At 43.6% G+C, this 15,248-nt stretch overlaps 1 protein-coding gene across 1 annotated transcript; it reads right to left on the bottom strand.

The window, feature by feature from the left end:
* Positions 1 to 1,012: 1,012 nt before the first annotated feature.
* Positions 1,013 to 14,577, bottom strand: PROK2 (prokineticin 2). The gene is made up of 3 exons (XM_032867404.1): positions 14,378 to 14,577; positions 10,650 to 10,775; positions 1,013 to 1,516 (listed from the first exon to the last, which is right to left on the bottom strand). The coding sequence occupies exons 1-3, from the start codon at positions 14,471 to 14,473 to the stop codon at positions 1,412 to 1,414; spliced, it is 327 nt and encodes a 108-aa protein (XP_032723295.1). The 5' UTR covers positions 14,474 to 14,577; the 3' UTR covers positions 1,013 to 1,411.
* Between the last annotated feature and the right edge of the window lie 671 nt (positions 14,578 to 15,248).

A 15,248-nucleotide genomic window follows, 5' to 3' on the forward strand; every position in this document is an offset into this window, starting at 1 on the left:
AACACTGGGTCATGATTTGCTGAATCAACAGTGACATCACAGGAGTCCATTCCTGATTACAGCCAGTTTAGCACGTCACAATCTTCCTTCATGTTCCCAAACCTCACTGATTTACACATTGTTTTTTGTACGACCTTAAGATTCATGCAAACAGAACTTTCCTGTATGTAAAGTGAGTGACAAGCAGGTCTTGTGAGTGCCATCTGCCCAGTGCTGGGGGTCTTTGCCCATTTTAGAATGTGAGCTAAGAGAAAGCTGCTTTTAATAAAAACTGACGACAACAGTGACAAAAATAAGGATATAATATTAAAATAAATCAAATGTTATACAATACTGTCATTATTCTGATACAGAATTTTTACACAGCAATATTGATATAGGTACACATGGCAGGATGTCAGGTAATCCATTATAAGAGATCTTCTGGTTACAAATGAAGTTTAAATTACAACTTAATACCAATTTTAAAATGGTAACGGGGGTTATGCCAGATTAAAATCAATACTTCCTCTTCAAGTGGCATTTTCTGGAACATCTCTGTGAGACTTCAAAAAAAAAAACTTCATAAAGAGAAAGATAAATAAATGTAATGTCATATTGGAAAAGTTTTTATTTATTTATTTTTTTTAAACCAACCCAAATCTAGATATATGGACTAACTTGACTTTCCCTTCCCTCTGGACTCACTCACACCTGTCACACAGTGGACCTGAAGTCTTGTTGCATGGACAGGTTCCGTGAAAGTTTGGAAGCACTCCAACCTCTACTCCATCTAGAAGTCTGGAGTGTCTAGTTCAACTACACACCTTTTACTGTTTAAGTATCAGGCAAAAAGCTCGAGTCTCAACAGTGATTCTGCGAGCAAATTAGAGCCTGTGGAACAACCCTGCTCCCCACTTTCAAAGGCTAGAGGACTGGTGAGGGAAATGGGGAAAATAAAGTGAGAGCCTTAAAAATTCTTTGAAGACAGAAAAGAGACCCCAGAGTGTGTGTATATGTGTGTGTGTGTGTGTGTGTGTGTGTGTGTGTGTGTATGATGGGCAGGGCTGGTGGGAGAGGGTTTAAGAAAAAAATTTCCTGTGACAAAATATCAAATTCTTATTCTTCTCATTTCTGTGAAAATAGGTGAGTTATTGGCATTAAAAGAGCCCAGCCAAATCAAAACACTGACGGGAAAATGAGAACTGGTTCCATAATGCCCTGCACTTTACATTCATATCCAAAATTAAAATCCGCTTTGAATTAAAAAAAAAAAAGTCATTTAAACATCAAAGATAGAAATGTTACTTGGATAGCCGAGGAAGCAACAGCATTTCTTTCTGGCATATTATTTGTTTGGCACAATCACAAGTAAATAGACTTTACAGACATCATGTGGCTGTTCACATTTAAAGTTTCTACTCTCAAGTGATTACTTTCGGGCTAAACAAATAAATCGATTAAATGAAGTCCGTAAACAGGCTAAGCCCGGCATACATGGACACGTGTGATGCATTCTTCGCCCAAAAAATGGAACCTAAGACAGAAGAAGGAAACTGAGTCAGAGAAGGAAATGTTAAAAAACAAAACCAAAAAACCTGATTCTGGAGAAATCTCTTTGAATAAGAACAAATAGTGTTACCTGGAACTCTTAATTAAGCAATATGCTCTGCACTTTATTATCCTTTTTCATCCCACAACCACTCTGTGAAGATGACAAATGCTTTCATTATACCCATTTTACAGGCGAGAGACTGAGACACAATGAGATCAGCAACTTGCCCAAGCTCACAGACGCAGACCTTGAAGCTTGGATGGCAACTGGACCAGAGAGACCAAGCTTTTAACCACCAAGCTATACTACCTTTTACTTCTTCATTTTAATTCTCTTTATAGCATCCTATTAATAAGCTCCTTAAGGAGGGCATGACATTAAGGGTATGACCACAATTATATTATAATGAGTAAATACGGAGTCACTGAAAACAAGCAATGTATAAATTCACACATTTGCACACAGATGGCAGGAGGGGTCAGAATTCTGAGCAGTGTGGGTAGGGGAGGAGCAAAAGGGAAACTAGGGAAGGAGGCAAGCCTGAGTCACAGAAAAGGAACAAACTAAACCCCGGCCCAGGGAGAGCTAGCAGAGAAAGGCTGGCTTCATTCTAAGAGGCATCCAAGTGGTATTTCTGAGTCTTGCCTATGCCACCAGTGAAGCAGGGTTGAGGGGGGTCAACCAGCAACTAGCATCATGGTTCTGTCTCAGGGCCAGTGGAGTCCCTCAAAGTACATATATGTTCCAGAGGCAAAGAACAAAATTCATTCTCTGCCCTGGGGATGGTGCCCTCTTGAGACTCGGCCTCCTTGGGAAGTTAGAGGGAGAGATTTTCCCCAGGCCTGGAGGCAATAGTTAGTCAAATGTAATGGGACAGCAAATTACTCTGGTCCAGGATAAGTTGAGAGAGGCAAGCTATCAGAGACTCATGCCTCAGGGATCCTTCTACGGTTTACACAAAGCAGAAAAATGCATCCTGTTTCTCAACTCTGCTGTTTTTTGTCTGCTCTCATTCTATCATTCTAGTGTATTTCCTAGTCTATGCCACCAAGAGAGGTCAGCCCGTACCAATTATCTGTCCTAATGAGAAAGTCTGAGACGCATCTTCCAGATGCCTTTGAAATAATTCCTTTGTTCGTAGAAAAAAACTGCCTGCAGACAGTGACAGAACCATTCTAACCTTATTTTGGGGCTGAACTAAGAGGACAGACTCAACTGTATGGTAGTCCAAACAGTGGTCAGGGCTCAGTACACCGGGCACTATCTTTGGGCGGGCACCGTGCTCATGTTCCTCTTACCTCCTTTTTCCTTTTTCTTCTCTTCCTCCTTCTTCTTTCCTGCCTTCCATTTCCAAAATGGTTCTGGAAGGACCAGGGAAATGATGGAGGTCAATAAATACAAAAAAAAAAAAAAAAAAAAGAGAGAGGGAAGCCACAGGTGGGCATTGATATGCACGTGGAGAAGCGGCAGAGCCACCCCAGGTTCCTCTGCCTTTTGACAAGGGCCTTATTGTCAAGGCTCTGGTGACAGTGCCTGCCTGCAGGGGCTGCGGCCCTCAATGCCCCTCAGACTCATGCTCAGAATGGTTCTGTCACTGTGTGCTCCAGGGGCACGTGGATGGCTGGCTCATTTCTGGGCCCTGAGAACGTGTCGGAGGAGGTGGGCCCAGCTGCACTGGCTCGGGTGATTACAAGGGGACAGCAGGAGAAGTTCCAACCCTGGACCTCTTGGATCTGCTCTAGCTGTGAGTCTCTGAGAGCTTCATTGTGTCACACCTAAGACCACTTTGTGGGCAGCTGAGGGTGACTCCATCCCCCCCCACCAGAGGACATCAGGTGGTATCCAGAGATACTTTTGTTTGTCACAACTTGGGGGAAGGAGCATGAGTGGTGGGTGGAGGCCTGGGGTGCTGCTAGACAGCCTTCAACCCAGAGGATGGCCGCCCCAATAGGAAGACCTCTCTGGCCCTAAGGGCCAACGATGCTGACGTGGAGAAAAATGAACAGAGGCAGCAACATCCGAGGTAAAGGAGGCTGACCTGAGCGAGGTGTAACTATAATGACCGCGTCAAACTGCTACACACGGACTACGCCAAGCAGCTTTTCTTCATCTGCCCATTCCACAGACATTTACTGTCCCCGGCCTACCAGGCCTTACATCACGTGCTACAGAGACAGTGAGAACAAAACAGGAAAGGCCTGGGCCCATCACGTGGCGTGAATTGTAGTGATGGAAGACAGAGGACCAGGAGGATAGTTTAAGCACCAAAGAAGCACCTTGGGGTGCCTGCCGTCCAGTGACGTGGGCCCCAAGGCACCACGGGCGCTCTCTGGCCTGTTATGTGCATTTCCTAGTCCCTTGAAAACAGTTGCAAAGAAAAATGACAGTGGTGGCCAGCCAGACCCAGGCTTCATGAGGCATCGTGCATGAATGTCACACCAATCTTGTACGCTAGCTTTTTGCCTTTTTTTGACCCAAGCTAAGTGGCTTCCTCTTGAGGTGAAGTGACACAGCTGACTGAGGTCACTCAGCTGAAAGGGAACCTGTCATCATCAAACCCAGCCCCACTTTCTTCCAGATTTTGCTCTTTTCTCAAATACCACTATTCCCCCCCCAACTCCAGGCTCTTTGAAGAAAGGACATCTCATTTGTGAACACGCGGCACTCAGCCTGGGACACAGGAGACGCTTAAGTGAATACTTGTTAAAAGCCTATCTCCTGTCAGTGACCCCTCCCCTCTCCCCAGACGTGCTCTGCCTAGAGGCAGAGGGGTGTCCTTCCCAGGTAATGTGGCTTCTCCTCACTCCATACACCACTGCCCGGCACTGAGCAGGCCCAAAGTGACCCATGCCACCAAACTCACAGAGAGGGACTCACGTGAAGCCAAAGACGCAGAGGGCCTTCCTGGGGATAGTTCCAGGATAGTTCTAGGGCCTAGGGAGCACCCTGGCAACGTGCTCCCAAGGTCATATGTCTCTGTGAATCTTTCAAAAATATCACGGATTTTCCTTTTTCTTATTGAAGGTGACAAGGTACTATTGGCCTTAGCCCAGATCTGCCCCAACAACCTTGACATCGTGATCACACTGTCCTGCAGGGATCTTTATAACTTGCAGCCCTGTTCTTATTCTTCACAAGCCCACTCCCCCTTTGCAAGATCTGCTCTGTGTCTCTCCCCCTGCCAAGCCTTTTTACCTGTGCCCGCTCATAGCAGTTTTCCTCCTCTCCTTCTCTCGCCGTGCCCCTACTGACAAAGGGCACCATTTCTAATGTGATACACTTTCTCCACTGGCCCCTTCATTTCTAGTTCTACACATATTTTTCTTCTTGAAGATTTTATTTATTTATTTATTTATTTGAGAGAGAGAGACAGAGAGACAGAGATAGCAACAGAGATAGTGAGAGAGAGAGAGAGCACACAGGCACACACCAACTGGGAGCAGGAGGAGAAGCAGGCTCCCGGCTGAGCAGGGGGCCTGGCTCAGGGCTGGATCCCTCATGACCTGAGCAAGGCAGACATTTAACCGATGGAGCCACACAGGCATCCCCTAGTTCTACACGTGTTGTGTGACAAAGTCGATAGGCGTCTAATAGCCAGAGACACAAGAAAGGACACAGGAGAGGCACAGAGAGAGCCCGGGAGCCAACCGTTCCGTCCCAACCAGACGGTTTATTTTAGAATCAACTCACTCCAGCATTTCCACAAGCCCAGAATGCCAAACAGCAGATTCTCAAAGAAACCGAGGTTGGACCTGCAGTGCTTTCCACAAGGCACGATTCCTAGCCATCTGCAGCACTTGTAAAGAGAAGACAGTACTGACCCAAAACACATGTATTGTTTGTGATTTCTCTCAAAACAGAGTCAACTTTGCTAAAGAAAGAAATATAGAGAAGGCTGGTCATGTCACGTAGAAAGTGCTGGTCTCTTGTGGGAAGGAGGTTTGGGGTAGGAAAATGAGTGAAGGGGGTCAATTGAACAGTGAAGGATGGTGATCACTTTGTACTTCAGACAGATGTCAAATTACAATGTTGTATACCTGAAACTTATATAATTTATATACAATTTTACCTCAATAAAAAAATGACAATTTTAAGGAATGCCAGTTTTGTTACCATAACTTTTATCAATAAGTACACAGTTTAAAAAAATTTCAAATAGCATGATGGCACATAAAATACGAACTAAAGGTCTCACAGTTCCTGTCCCTCTCTCACAATTTCCAGCTTTGACAACTGGGAGGGTTGCCAATGTATTTTAATTTGGTCAATTCTTAAAATGTTTCTTCCAATGAAGATTGTATGAATAATTATATATTCATACAACCCTAAATAATGCAATGATTTATCTTCTTGTGCATAGAGGGTTACCATGGGATCTGGCCTCCCACTGCTCTGTGTCCTCGGAAAGAGTAAAGGAAAACAGGGAATAAGGGGGTCAGCCTCGTGGGTTGTGCGGAACTCGAGTTGGACTGGAGAAGCTGTTGGCTTGTAGGCCTGGGCCTCTGGGTCTAGAGAGGTGCAAAATATTTGCAAGAGTAAGGGTGGTAGCTTCTGTGAGTCAAGGGGAGCCTCCCCTTCCCCCGCTTTAGCTCTCAAGTGGGGCAGCTACAAGTATCCTGTTCGGAAGAGAGGGCAAGCCAAGCTGTGGGTTTCAGTAGCTGCTGAGCTCCCAATGCAATGATGCTGCTTCATCTCCTACACTGTTGTCCTGTGAGGCAAAGTCAATGTAGTGTTTGGCCAGGGGTGCTCAGCTAGGGCAAGGTCCATGCCCCAAACCGTCACAGTGACATCTGTCATAGTCTGGGGACATGGCTGGTTGTCACAACCGAGAGAGGGAGACTACTGGCATCATGTGGTAGAGGCCAGGGATGCTGCTGAACATTCTCTGATACATAGGCTTGTCCCTACCACCAAGAGCTGTCAGGCCCATACCATCAAGTTCCCGGGCTGAGAAACTGTATTTATGTCCCCTGAGTCTCTCTGACAAGGAACTTGTATTCACAGCAGGAATGCTGCCCTGAGAGAGAAAATGCAGATAATGGCTCTTGAGCTCTATGGTAGGAAAGATGAGGAAATTAACATATTGGGCTTTCATCCACCCAGCTTTCACTAAATTCTGTAGTTATATTAGTCATATTTTAATTAATATTTTTTAAGGTTATACTTTATCCTGGAAGTATGTTTACAATGTTTCATCATTGGTTGGTTCTAAAACAGAAACGGCTAATAATTTTTTAAATTTTTTTTTTTTTTTTTTAAGAGTTTCACAAGTAGGCAGAGAGGCGGGCAGAGAGAGGGGGAAGTAAGCTACCCGCTGAGCAGAGAGCCTGATGCTCTATCCCAGAATCCTGGGATCATGACCTGAACAGAAGGCAGAGGCTTTAATCCACTGAGCCACCCAGGCGCCCCTTTGTTTGTTTGTTTGTTTGTTTTTTACAAAGACAAACCCCAGGCTTTAATTTCAAATTTTTTTTCCAGAAAAGAAAAATACATTGGTCAAATCTTAAAGTGTAGCTAAAAAAAACAAAAGCAAAAAAACACGCCAGAAAACAAAAAGTTAAACTGATACTAAAAATGTTAACATAAAAAGTGAAGCAAAAGGGCACCTGGGTGGCTCAGTGAGTTAAGCCACTGCCTTCGGCTCAGGTCATGATCTCAGGGTCCTGGAATCAAGTCCCGCATTGGGCTCTCTGCTCAGCAGGGAGCAGCCTGCTTCCCTCTCTTTCTCTCTCCGCCTACTTGTGATCTCTGTCAAATAAATAAATAAAATCTTTAAAAAAAAAGTGAAGCAAAAACAATTTTGGGGGAGGAAACACAGTCGTTTAAATTGAAGAAAATTATAAACTAATAAGCAATAAAAATAAAAGTATTAACTACATAATTATAAACTTCCAAAGCCAAGCAGTAATCAGAATGGGATGGAAATAGCCAATCTTTGTAAACTCTGAAAAGTTTTAATAGAAATATTAAATAGTGGGATTTTTAAATAGCAAAATATTCCTTGCAGACATGATTCAGTAATTCATCCCTAAGTATTAAAAATGAATATATGTTAAGAATTTTATTTGACTAAAAATGTGTTTGGAAAACCTACATCCTGTTCTTCTTAAGTAAACTGATCTTTTATTCTACTTTTCAATTATCAAATGTAAATTTAAAAACTGTACAATTATAAAGGTATACCCTAGCAGTCACTGTAAACTCCACAAATTAGTGGATATATCTCAAATAAAATAGTAAACTGAACTCTGTGACTATCAATTCCTACCTGTAGTCTGCAATTTCATTCATCAAATATTACTCACTTTATCAAAATAAACAGACATTTGTGGCTATGACTAAGTCAAGCCAGAATGGAAAGTTTAAAATTTAAACAGGTGTAGTCTTGACTTATTCATAGACTTGTGTTTTTAAAACACCAAGCCCTGTGACCACAATCCCCCCTTAAGAAAAAAAAAAAAAAAAGGAAGAAAAAAGAAAGGAATGAACACATCATATTAAAATAGAATTTTCTATGCAGTGTCTATACTTTTACTGTTCACTGATGAACCATCAAACTACAGTTTGAAGTTGAATACTATATGTTACACTCACTAGGACACATTTACAAAAATTTCTTTTCTCAGGTTGTTTTGAATAGAATATAGCGGAAAGATAATCTGGAAGTAACTAGATTTTTTAACAGGGTAAGTTAATTTCACCCAGAACAAGTAACAACTCCAGGACCTACTTTAAAAATAGAAATGACATATGAAAATGTATTTTTAAGACAGAGAAGTATCCAGTAGGAAAAGGTGTAAAACTGAGTTCTAGAAACACTTTCCAAATGGGTGTCTGAATAGGGGAATATTTAAGAGCTGACATTAAAACCTTTCTCTTTTTTTAGTCTTTTAGTTCTTTTATCACTTAATTCTACTATGAAAACCATAACTTGTTATTAAAGACTTCGTTATTAAAACTGTGACTAAAAACAAAGGTGTAGAGGTGTACCTGGGTTTCCGGGAGAAGAATGGTATTGTTTACTCTCGGAAATGACCTTGCACTTCATATACTTGAACTGGAAGTTATTCAGGCACCAGGGAAAGAGAATTTGGTTCTCTTATTAAAATACCTCGGATTTGGAAAACTCATCAGAACTACAGGATGTGACAAATTCCCACGAGGGACCATTGTTTCTCATCCCACACCAACCAGCTTTGGTAAAGTGTTCAGGTAAACCCACTTTCAGGGTGGTGGGAGAGTATGGGGACTAACACCCCACAACCAGGGGAGCACCAGCCAGACACGAAGTCCCATGCTGCTGTGTGCCCTCTCACCTGGTGACCTCAGCCTGTCACTGAGTCCCTCTGAGGCTTACCGTGGTTGAATGCAGAATGTGCAAGAAATAAATGTGCCTCACGGGCTCGTTGTGTGAAACGAGAAACTCATATACAACATTTAGGGCAGGGTGTCTGGGACATCACAGTCCTCCACAAGGGACAACTGCGCTTTGCTATGGCAAAGAACAGTTGCGTATTCACTTGTTTTAGCAAAAAGGCTGCACAATTCTGGTATGCAGGGAGTGGAAGGGTATACCAACACTGCACAAAACCCACAACATTCTTAAAAGACTGAGAAGAAACTTTTCAAGGACAGTGGCTCCGATGTACAAAAGTTGACTCGCACTTTTTTAAGGGTGAGGGCAAAAGTGCCATCAGTGCCCAAGGTGGCTGGGCTGGTGTCACCTCCTCTCTGGGAGTCAGGCATTAAGACAGACCACTAACAGTTTACATCCTTTCCTGTCTTAAAGTGGCCAAAAATAAAAGGTGCATGTCACATGTGACAATGACAGTGAAGCCAAGGGGAGGGATGGTCTAAATGGAACAGGAAGTATTTCTCAAGGAAACCACAGGAAAGCCAAACTCAGTCTTCAGAGCAACCCAAACAAGTGGGGTTCCTATTACAGCTTAAATAGTGGGATTTAAGCTCAACAGAAGCCCATTTATTTCATTACCTTCACTCTGAGAAAGTCAAAACAGTAACTGTCATCCACAACTGTCAAGACAGGGAAGATGGTGGGCTCTACCACAGCTGTCCACCCTAAACCACATGTGGGGGGAAAAAAAGGTGGAAGGCAGAGTCCAGAAGGCAGACTACTTTGCAAACATTCCATCTCTTTTAAACAGGAGAGAACGCTGAGGACACACGCAGCTCTGTCTCCAACAAGCCACCTGGCCTGGGACAGGTCCCTCTGTGGCTCCCGACTTCCCTTTGTTGCTGGGTAAAACCAGGAGGTGGCGCTAGGGGAGCAAGACACAACCACCAGGCGGCTCTGGGGCATCTTACTGAGATCCCACTGTTTCAAGTTTTGATTCAGAAACGGCCAAGACTCTCCAAACTCCACATACCTTTCTACTCCCTTCTGCCTCTCACCCACCCCGCTTCCTGAAGTGATGTCGCTGACTGGCCTCGTGGATAGGAGTGTCTGCCATCCCACCTCAAAAGCACCATCCAATCCTGCCTACGTCAGGTCATGCCACTCATTGCCAAAACCGTTCAAAAGTGTTGTTTAGGTCATCGAGACACTGAGCTGTTAGATAACAGAAGAAGTTGGAAAATTAAGTATCATTAACCTCTACGATTACGAACAGTGTCCTGCACAGATGGAGTGAAAATAAAGGACTTTTAAATTAAGATACAAGGATAACTGTATCATGCATAATTTTCTGCAAGAAACAAAACACAGTCATTTACTTCTGCCTTATCAGTGGGTCTGATGCGAAAAGTCTTTTCAAGAACTTCTGTACTCCGATTTTGGCAGAAAGCATACACTGTACTACACACATGTATTTTTGTCCTAAATCCCTTTTAGGCAAATTCCCGTGTTTGAAATTATTTTTTTGAAAAGTTGCCAATGTCATGACAGCAAGGTTATGAAAACGATTCAGTAGAGTAATGATGGTAGAGGACCCAGTTCTTTAAAATGGGAGGCGAAAGGAGGGAGTTTTCCATTGCCGTCTTTCCTAACTTACAATTTCAAGCACAACACCCTGGGTTCCATGTCCTACAGGCCTTGCTGGGAGTTCAGTTACCACAACGTAAGAGAACCACCGTGAATACGAATATATGTACTAACTTTACGAGTCAGCGGATGGCAGCTGTCTCCCACTTTGCCCATAGGCGTGCAAATCCTTATGCTCTTAACCCAGATACTAACAGCACAGCACATGCCTCCGGCACACTGGGGGTCCTTGTCGCAGGCCTGAAATGTAACAAACAAACAGATAAATGTAGATGGTGGGCAAGACTCTGGCTGAGGAAATCTAAAATTAGCAGTCAAAAATGCTCTTTATATCTCCAATCACTAGGATTTTAATAATCACACATATAAAAAAGAACTGTAATCTTCATTTGCTTGCACATATTTACCATAAAATCTGAACAGAAGAGATCTTCCTTGTTTAAAAAAAAATGGCCTAAAGAATGGCCCACATATTACAAAAATCTTAAATAAACACACAGAAAATCACCTCTCTTTTTCTAGTGTTTTGTGGCTGAATTGGCTTTGAATTTGAAAAACAAGTCTGGATTAGTCTTATACCATACATGGCCATTAGGAACTACATAAATTGAATCACAAGATTTTATGACTATTAACCGCAGAATACGTTGGGCCCAATTTTTAAAAAGGACTTAATTTATTTATTTTTTTAAAGGGATTTAAATGGTCTCTAAATCTGGCATGAAATGCTCCAGAACCACAAAGGTACTGATATAAATTTTAAAAATGCTCATTTTCCCTTTCAAATATTTGCATTTGGTTCATGAGACTTGATGTTTCTCAAATCACTGGCTTGATTTTCACATTTCCTCTTTAAAGAAAGAAATTTCATAGGTTGGGAATGGACAAACCAAGATTTTTTGCCTTAGGTTACTGTTTTGTTTTGTTTTGTTTTGTTTTTTCAGGTGAGTAATCTGCAAAAAGGAAATTATTGGCTTAGGGTATACACATGTGTACATTACAAAATCAGTTGAACTATTCTTTAAGATTAATCAGATTTAGAAATTCAAATGACATGCAATTCTCAACAACGATTACTCGAGGCATCTGTTCTCAATATAAAAATTATAAATACAAATAATTAAAGAATCAACTATGGAGGAGTTTTTATACTCTATCTAAATAGAAATAAATAATGCTGTCTGAATTTATTTGCATGAAAATAGATCTGAAGAACTATTGTTCCTTCCTAGAATCAACAAAAAAATAGGATGCTTTGTTTGAACGGTATGTTAATAATCTGTTTTGCTAGTGATAAGGTAAAAATATGCTGTACTATATATGTAAGAAACTAAAAAGTCTATAATTTAGACAATTTTTTTTATATTTATTGGAAACAACGAAAACATTCCTTCAAGGCTTTTCTCCTTCAAAGTTTGGGGGCCAGCCACAAGTCTTGAAACATAAGTATATGAGCTCACCTTCATTCACTGTTTTTTTTGTTTAAAATTATCAACCATCCTATTCTAAGGTTGGTTTATTTCCCTCATTAGAGTTTTTTTCTCAGCCTATTTAAAATGACTGTGTGGACAAAACTCCAATTTTCACCTTGGGGCGTTAGGACATTCAGAGGAAAACATCCAAACATTTCCATTTTCCAATTTTTAGCTGTATGGCAGAGACATGTATACGTGGCCATGACAATTTGTAAATGAGAAGTACAGTATGTGATCTTTTCCAATATGGTTTTAACAAATCTATGTGGAACATAAATCAATTTCAAAATAGCTACACCTATTACCAAAAAAGGTAAATATTTAAGGTGGAGTTTTCAGGCAGTATTTTCTGTCAACAGATGCTCAAGACCTGGAATTCGGAGGCCCCACTAACCCTTTTTAAAAGACAATGAAAATCCAGCCAAAATTTTTCCAAAATTCGGTCAGTCACTTGGATATTTAACATCCTGAGGATGATAAGTTACCAGGTTTTTCATTTGGCTCCAGATGGTTCCTGTCATGAAGACATAAATACATTTCTTTATTGCTACATTGCTTAGAGGAATTTTTAAAAAATTCTCTTTTGGTTACACTGAGTTAAAACAACAAAAACAGCTCATAGAAGTCCACTCTAAGCCTCCCTAACAGATAAATATCCCATATGATAAAATTTCACTTTTGTAACAAAAAACTTCACTTCTTGGAAATATTTACAAAGAAATGCATAGGTTTATATAATTTTAATTAGACTGCTGTTTCCTAATGCCCTTCATACTTAACCCATTGCAGATCTATTCAAATAGTGTTGTCCTGTGAATGGAACAAAAAGATACTTATATTGCAAAGGAATTCTGGGCTCAGAGGATTAGCAGAAATTTAAAATGAGCCAGCAGGGGAAGAGTGGGAGAAAAAAACCAATCATGTTCCAACTCTTATCTTAGAAAGACCTGTAAAAAGTTTTTTTCAACCACACTGACTGACTGACAAAGCTATTCAAATACACTTTCAAAAAACCTCTATTTTAATAAATATCACAATGCTTATAATCCTATTGCATATAACCAAATACTGTTATTGTACGAGGGATTTCAAGATACTATAAACCTAGGAACTCACTTGGGAGACTATGGAACTTTTATTTTCTCAAGACCAGGACAGATTTCCCTCAAATTTCAATATTTCATTATGTATCATCAATTCAAATTTATTTAAAATCCCATAATGTGCACTTAGATAATTTAAGTAATTTAATGGAGGTGTAAAATAATTTAAGACTTAAAAAAAAAACAAAAGATAAAAGAGTAAAGCAGGGGCACCTGGGTGGCTCTATCCTTAAGTGTCTGCCTTCAGCTCAGGTCATGATCCCAGGATTCTGGGATCAAGCCCCGCTTTGGGCTCCCTGTTCAGCTGGGAGTCTGCTTCCCCCTCTCTTACTCTCCCTGCTTGTATTTCCTTTCTCTCTGTCTCTCTCTGCCAAATAAATAAATAAAATCTTTTTAAAGAATTAAAAGAGTAAAGCAGTTGAGCAATCAGGAAAAGGTAGGGATTTTGCATTGTTGATGTAAAGTAGACTACGGTAAACTCATCCTTCAGATCCACACAGAAAACTGTTGGTGAGAATAGGAGAGAACTCACTCAGTTCCTACTTCCGGAAATAATGAGGACAACTACACGAAGTTGAAACAAACATCTACATTGTAACCTACTCCATAATTACGCCTGAGCCCTGGTGGTGTTTTATCAGGAATTGGAACTGGAAACGTTTTACAAGGAAAACCTCAAGAAGCTGGGGGGTGGGCGGGGGTACCCTCTGGAAACCAGAAGGAAGCGCCCACATTGCTTTGCAAAACATACACAGGGCCTCGGACCAAGTTATTTCAAGGGGTTTCTGTGGAGAGGGCAAGGGGAGCAAACTCCTCGACCAGAAGGTTAAGTCTCAGGAATGGGAGATACTCGTCTTGCCCCCTGTGCATTTCAGAAAGGGCCTCCCAAATTTTACGGTTCGAGGTTGGAACGCCTCGAAGAAGTGCTAGAGAAGACTCTGAAAGCAAACTTCTTTCAGCTTAACAGAAAAACAGACCAAACTCGAGGAGAGAGCTTGCAGGGTTCCAAGAGGGAAGCAAGGGGGAGAAGGTGGTGATAAAGGAGGTGGGTGACACTTTGGTCACTTTTTCTTCCATAGCGCACCTAAGATCCCGGGCCGTCCGCTGCGTTTGGAGTAGGGCACCTCTCCCAGAGCGCCAAAGGGCATCTGGGACAGATGTCCCCGCCCGGGGCGACCCTCTCCGAGCCGCTCCCCTCCCAAGCCCCCCGGGGCGCAGCGCGGGCGCGCATCCCGGGCGGACAGGTGCGCCCGGGGCTGCTTACCCCGGTGATGACGGCGGCGTCCCCGGCGGGGGGTATGAGCAGCAGCGGCGACAGCAGCAGCAGGAGCAGCAGCGGGGCGCAGCGCGGGCCCCTCATGGCGTCCTCGGGACTACGCGGCGGTTGGGGGGCCGTTGGGGGCGCGGGGCCGGGGCGCGCTCGCTGGAGCGCGGAGCGGAGGGCGGGCGGACTGGCGGGCGGCTGGCGCGAGCCTCCGGGCCGTTATAAAGGCGAGCCCCGCCGTGACTCACGCCGGCGCCCGCCCGGCAGCACGCGCTGGGGGCACGGCGCGGGTACACACCCCACGCCCCCACGCGCACACGCGCGCCCACCCCGGGCCGGCGTCCCCGGGACGAGCACGTGCCGGCGCGCGGCTCCCAGCGCCCCCGCCCCGGGCGCCACGCAGGCAGCGCCCCCCGCGGGGCGCCCCGCTCCCGGCCCCGCGCCTAGCCTCCCGCCTCTCGCCTCCGCCCGCCGCCGCTCCTCGCACGCGCGGCAGCCGCTTTGTGGTCTGAGACGCGCTCGTTCACTGCCCTGGTTTCCAAAGCTCCACGTGCTCGGCGCCGAAAACTTGCAGCTCATTTGCTGTGCAGATGTTTAGGGAGCGCCTACTACGTGCCAGGCGGTTAGACACCCCGGGGAGGCGGCGAGAGGAGGGACAGGAGCCTCCGAACCCGTTCAGTTGTTCAGCAGGTCTTCACAGGGCGCCTGCTGCATGCCAGGTACTGGCCACTGGGGTCTGGCCTCATGGTCCAATAACCGAACAGAAAAGACACATCAAATACACGGGGAAACGTGGAAGACAGGAAAAAAGAACAAAGGGCAAGCAAAATCACCCCTAATCCCACATCCCTGACGACACTGTGCGGTTTGT

The sequence above is a fragment of the Lontra canadensis genome, unplaced genomic scaffold (genome assembly GCF_010015895.1).
Source record: "Lontra canadensis isolate GAN:19392208 unplaced genomic scaffold, GSC_riverotter_1.0 scaffold34, whole genome shotgun sequence".
NCBI classification, from domain to species: domain Eukaryota; kingdom Metazoa; phylum Chordata; class Mammalia; order Carnivora; family Mustelidae; genus Lontra; species Lontra canadensis.

Bases quoted from the DNA above. Each gene is read 5' to 3' on its own strand.
- PROK2 (XM_032867404.1), bottom strand. From the start codon at position 14,473: ATGAGGGGCCCGCGCTGCGCCCCGCTGCTGCTCCTGCTGCTGCTGTCG. The intron at 10,776-14,377 runs GTAAGCAGCCCC...GTTACATTTCAG, and splicing joins ACGCCGCCGTCATCACCGGG to GCCTGCGACAAGGACCCCCA. The intron at 1,517-10,649 runs GTTAGTACATAT...CTTCTGTCTTAG, and splicing joins GCCATCCGCTGACTCGTAAA to GTTCCATTTTTTGGGCGAAG.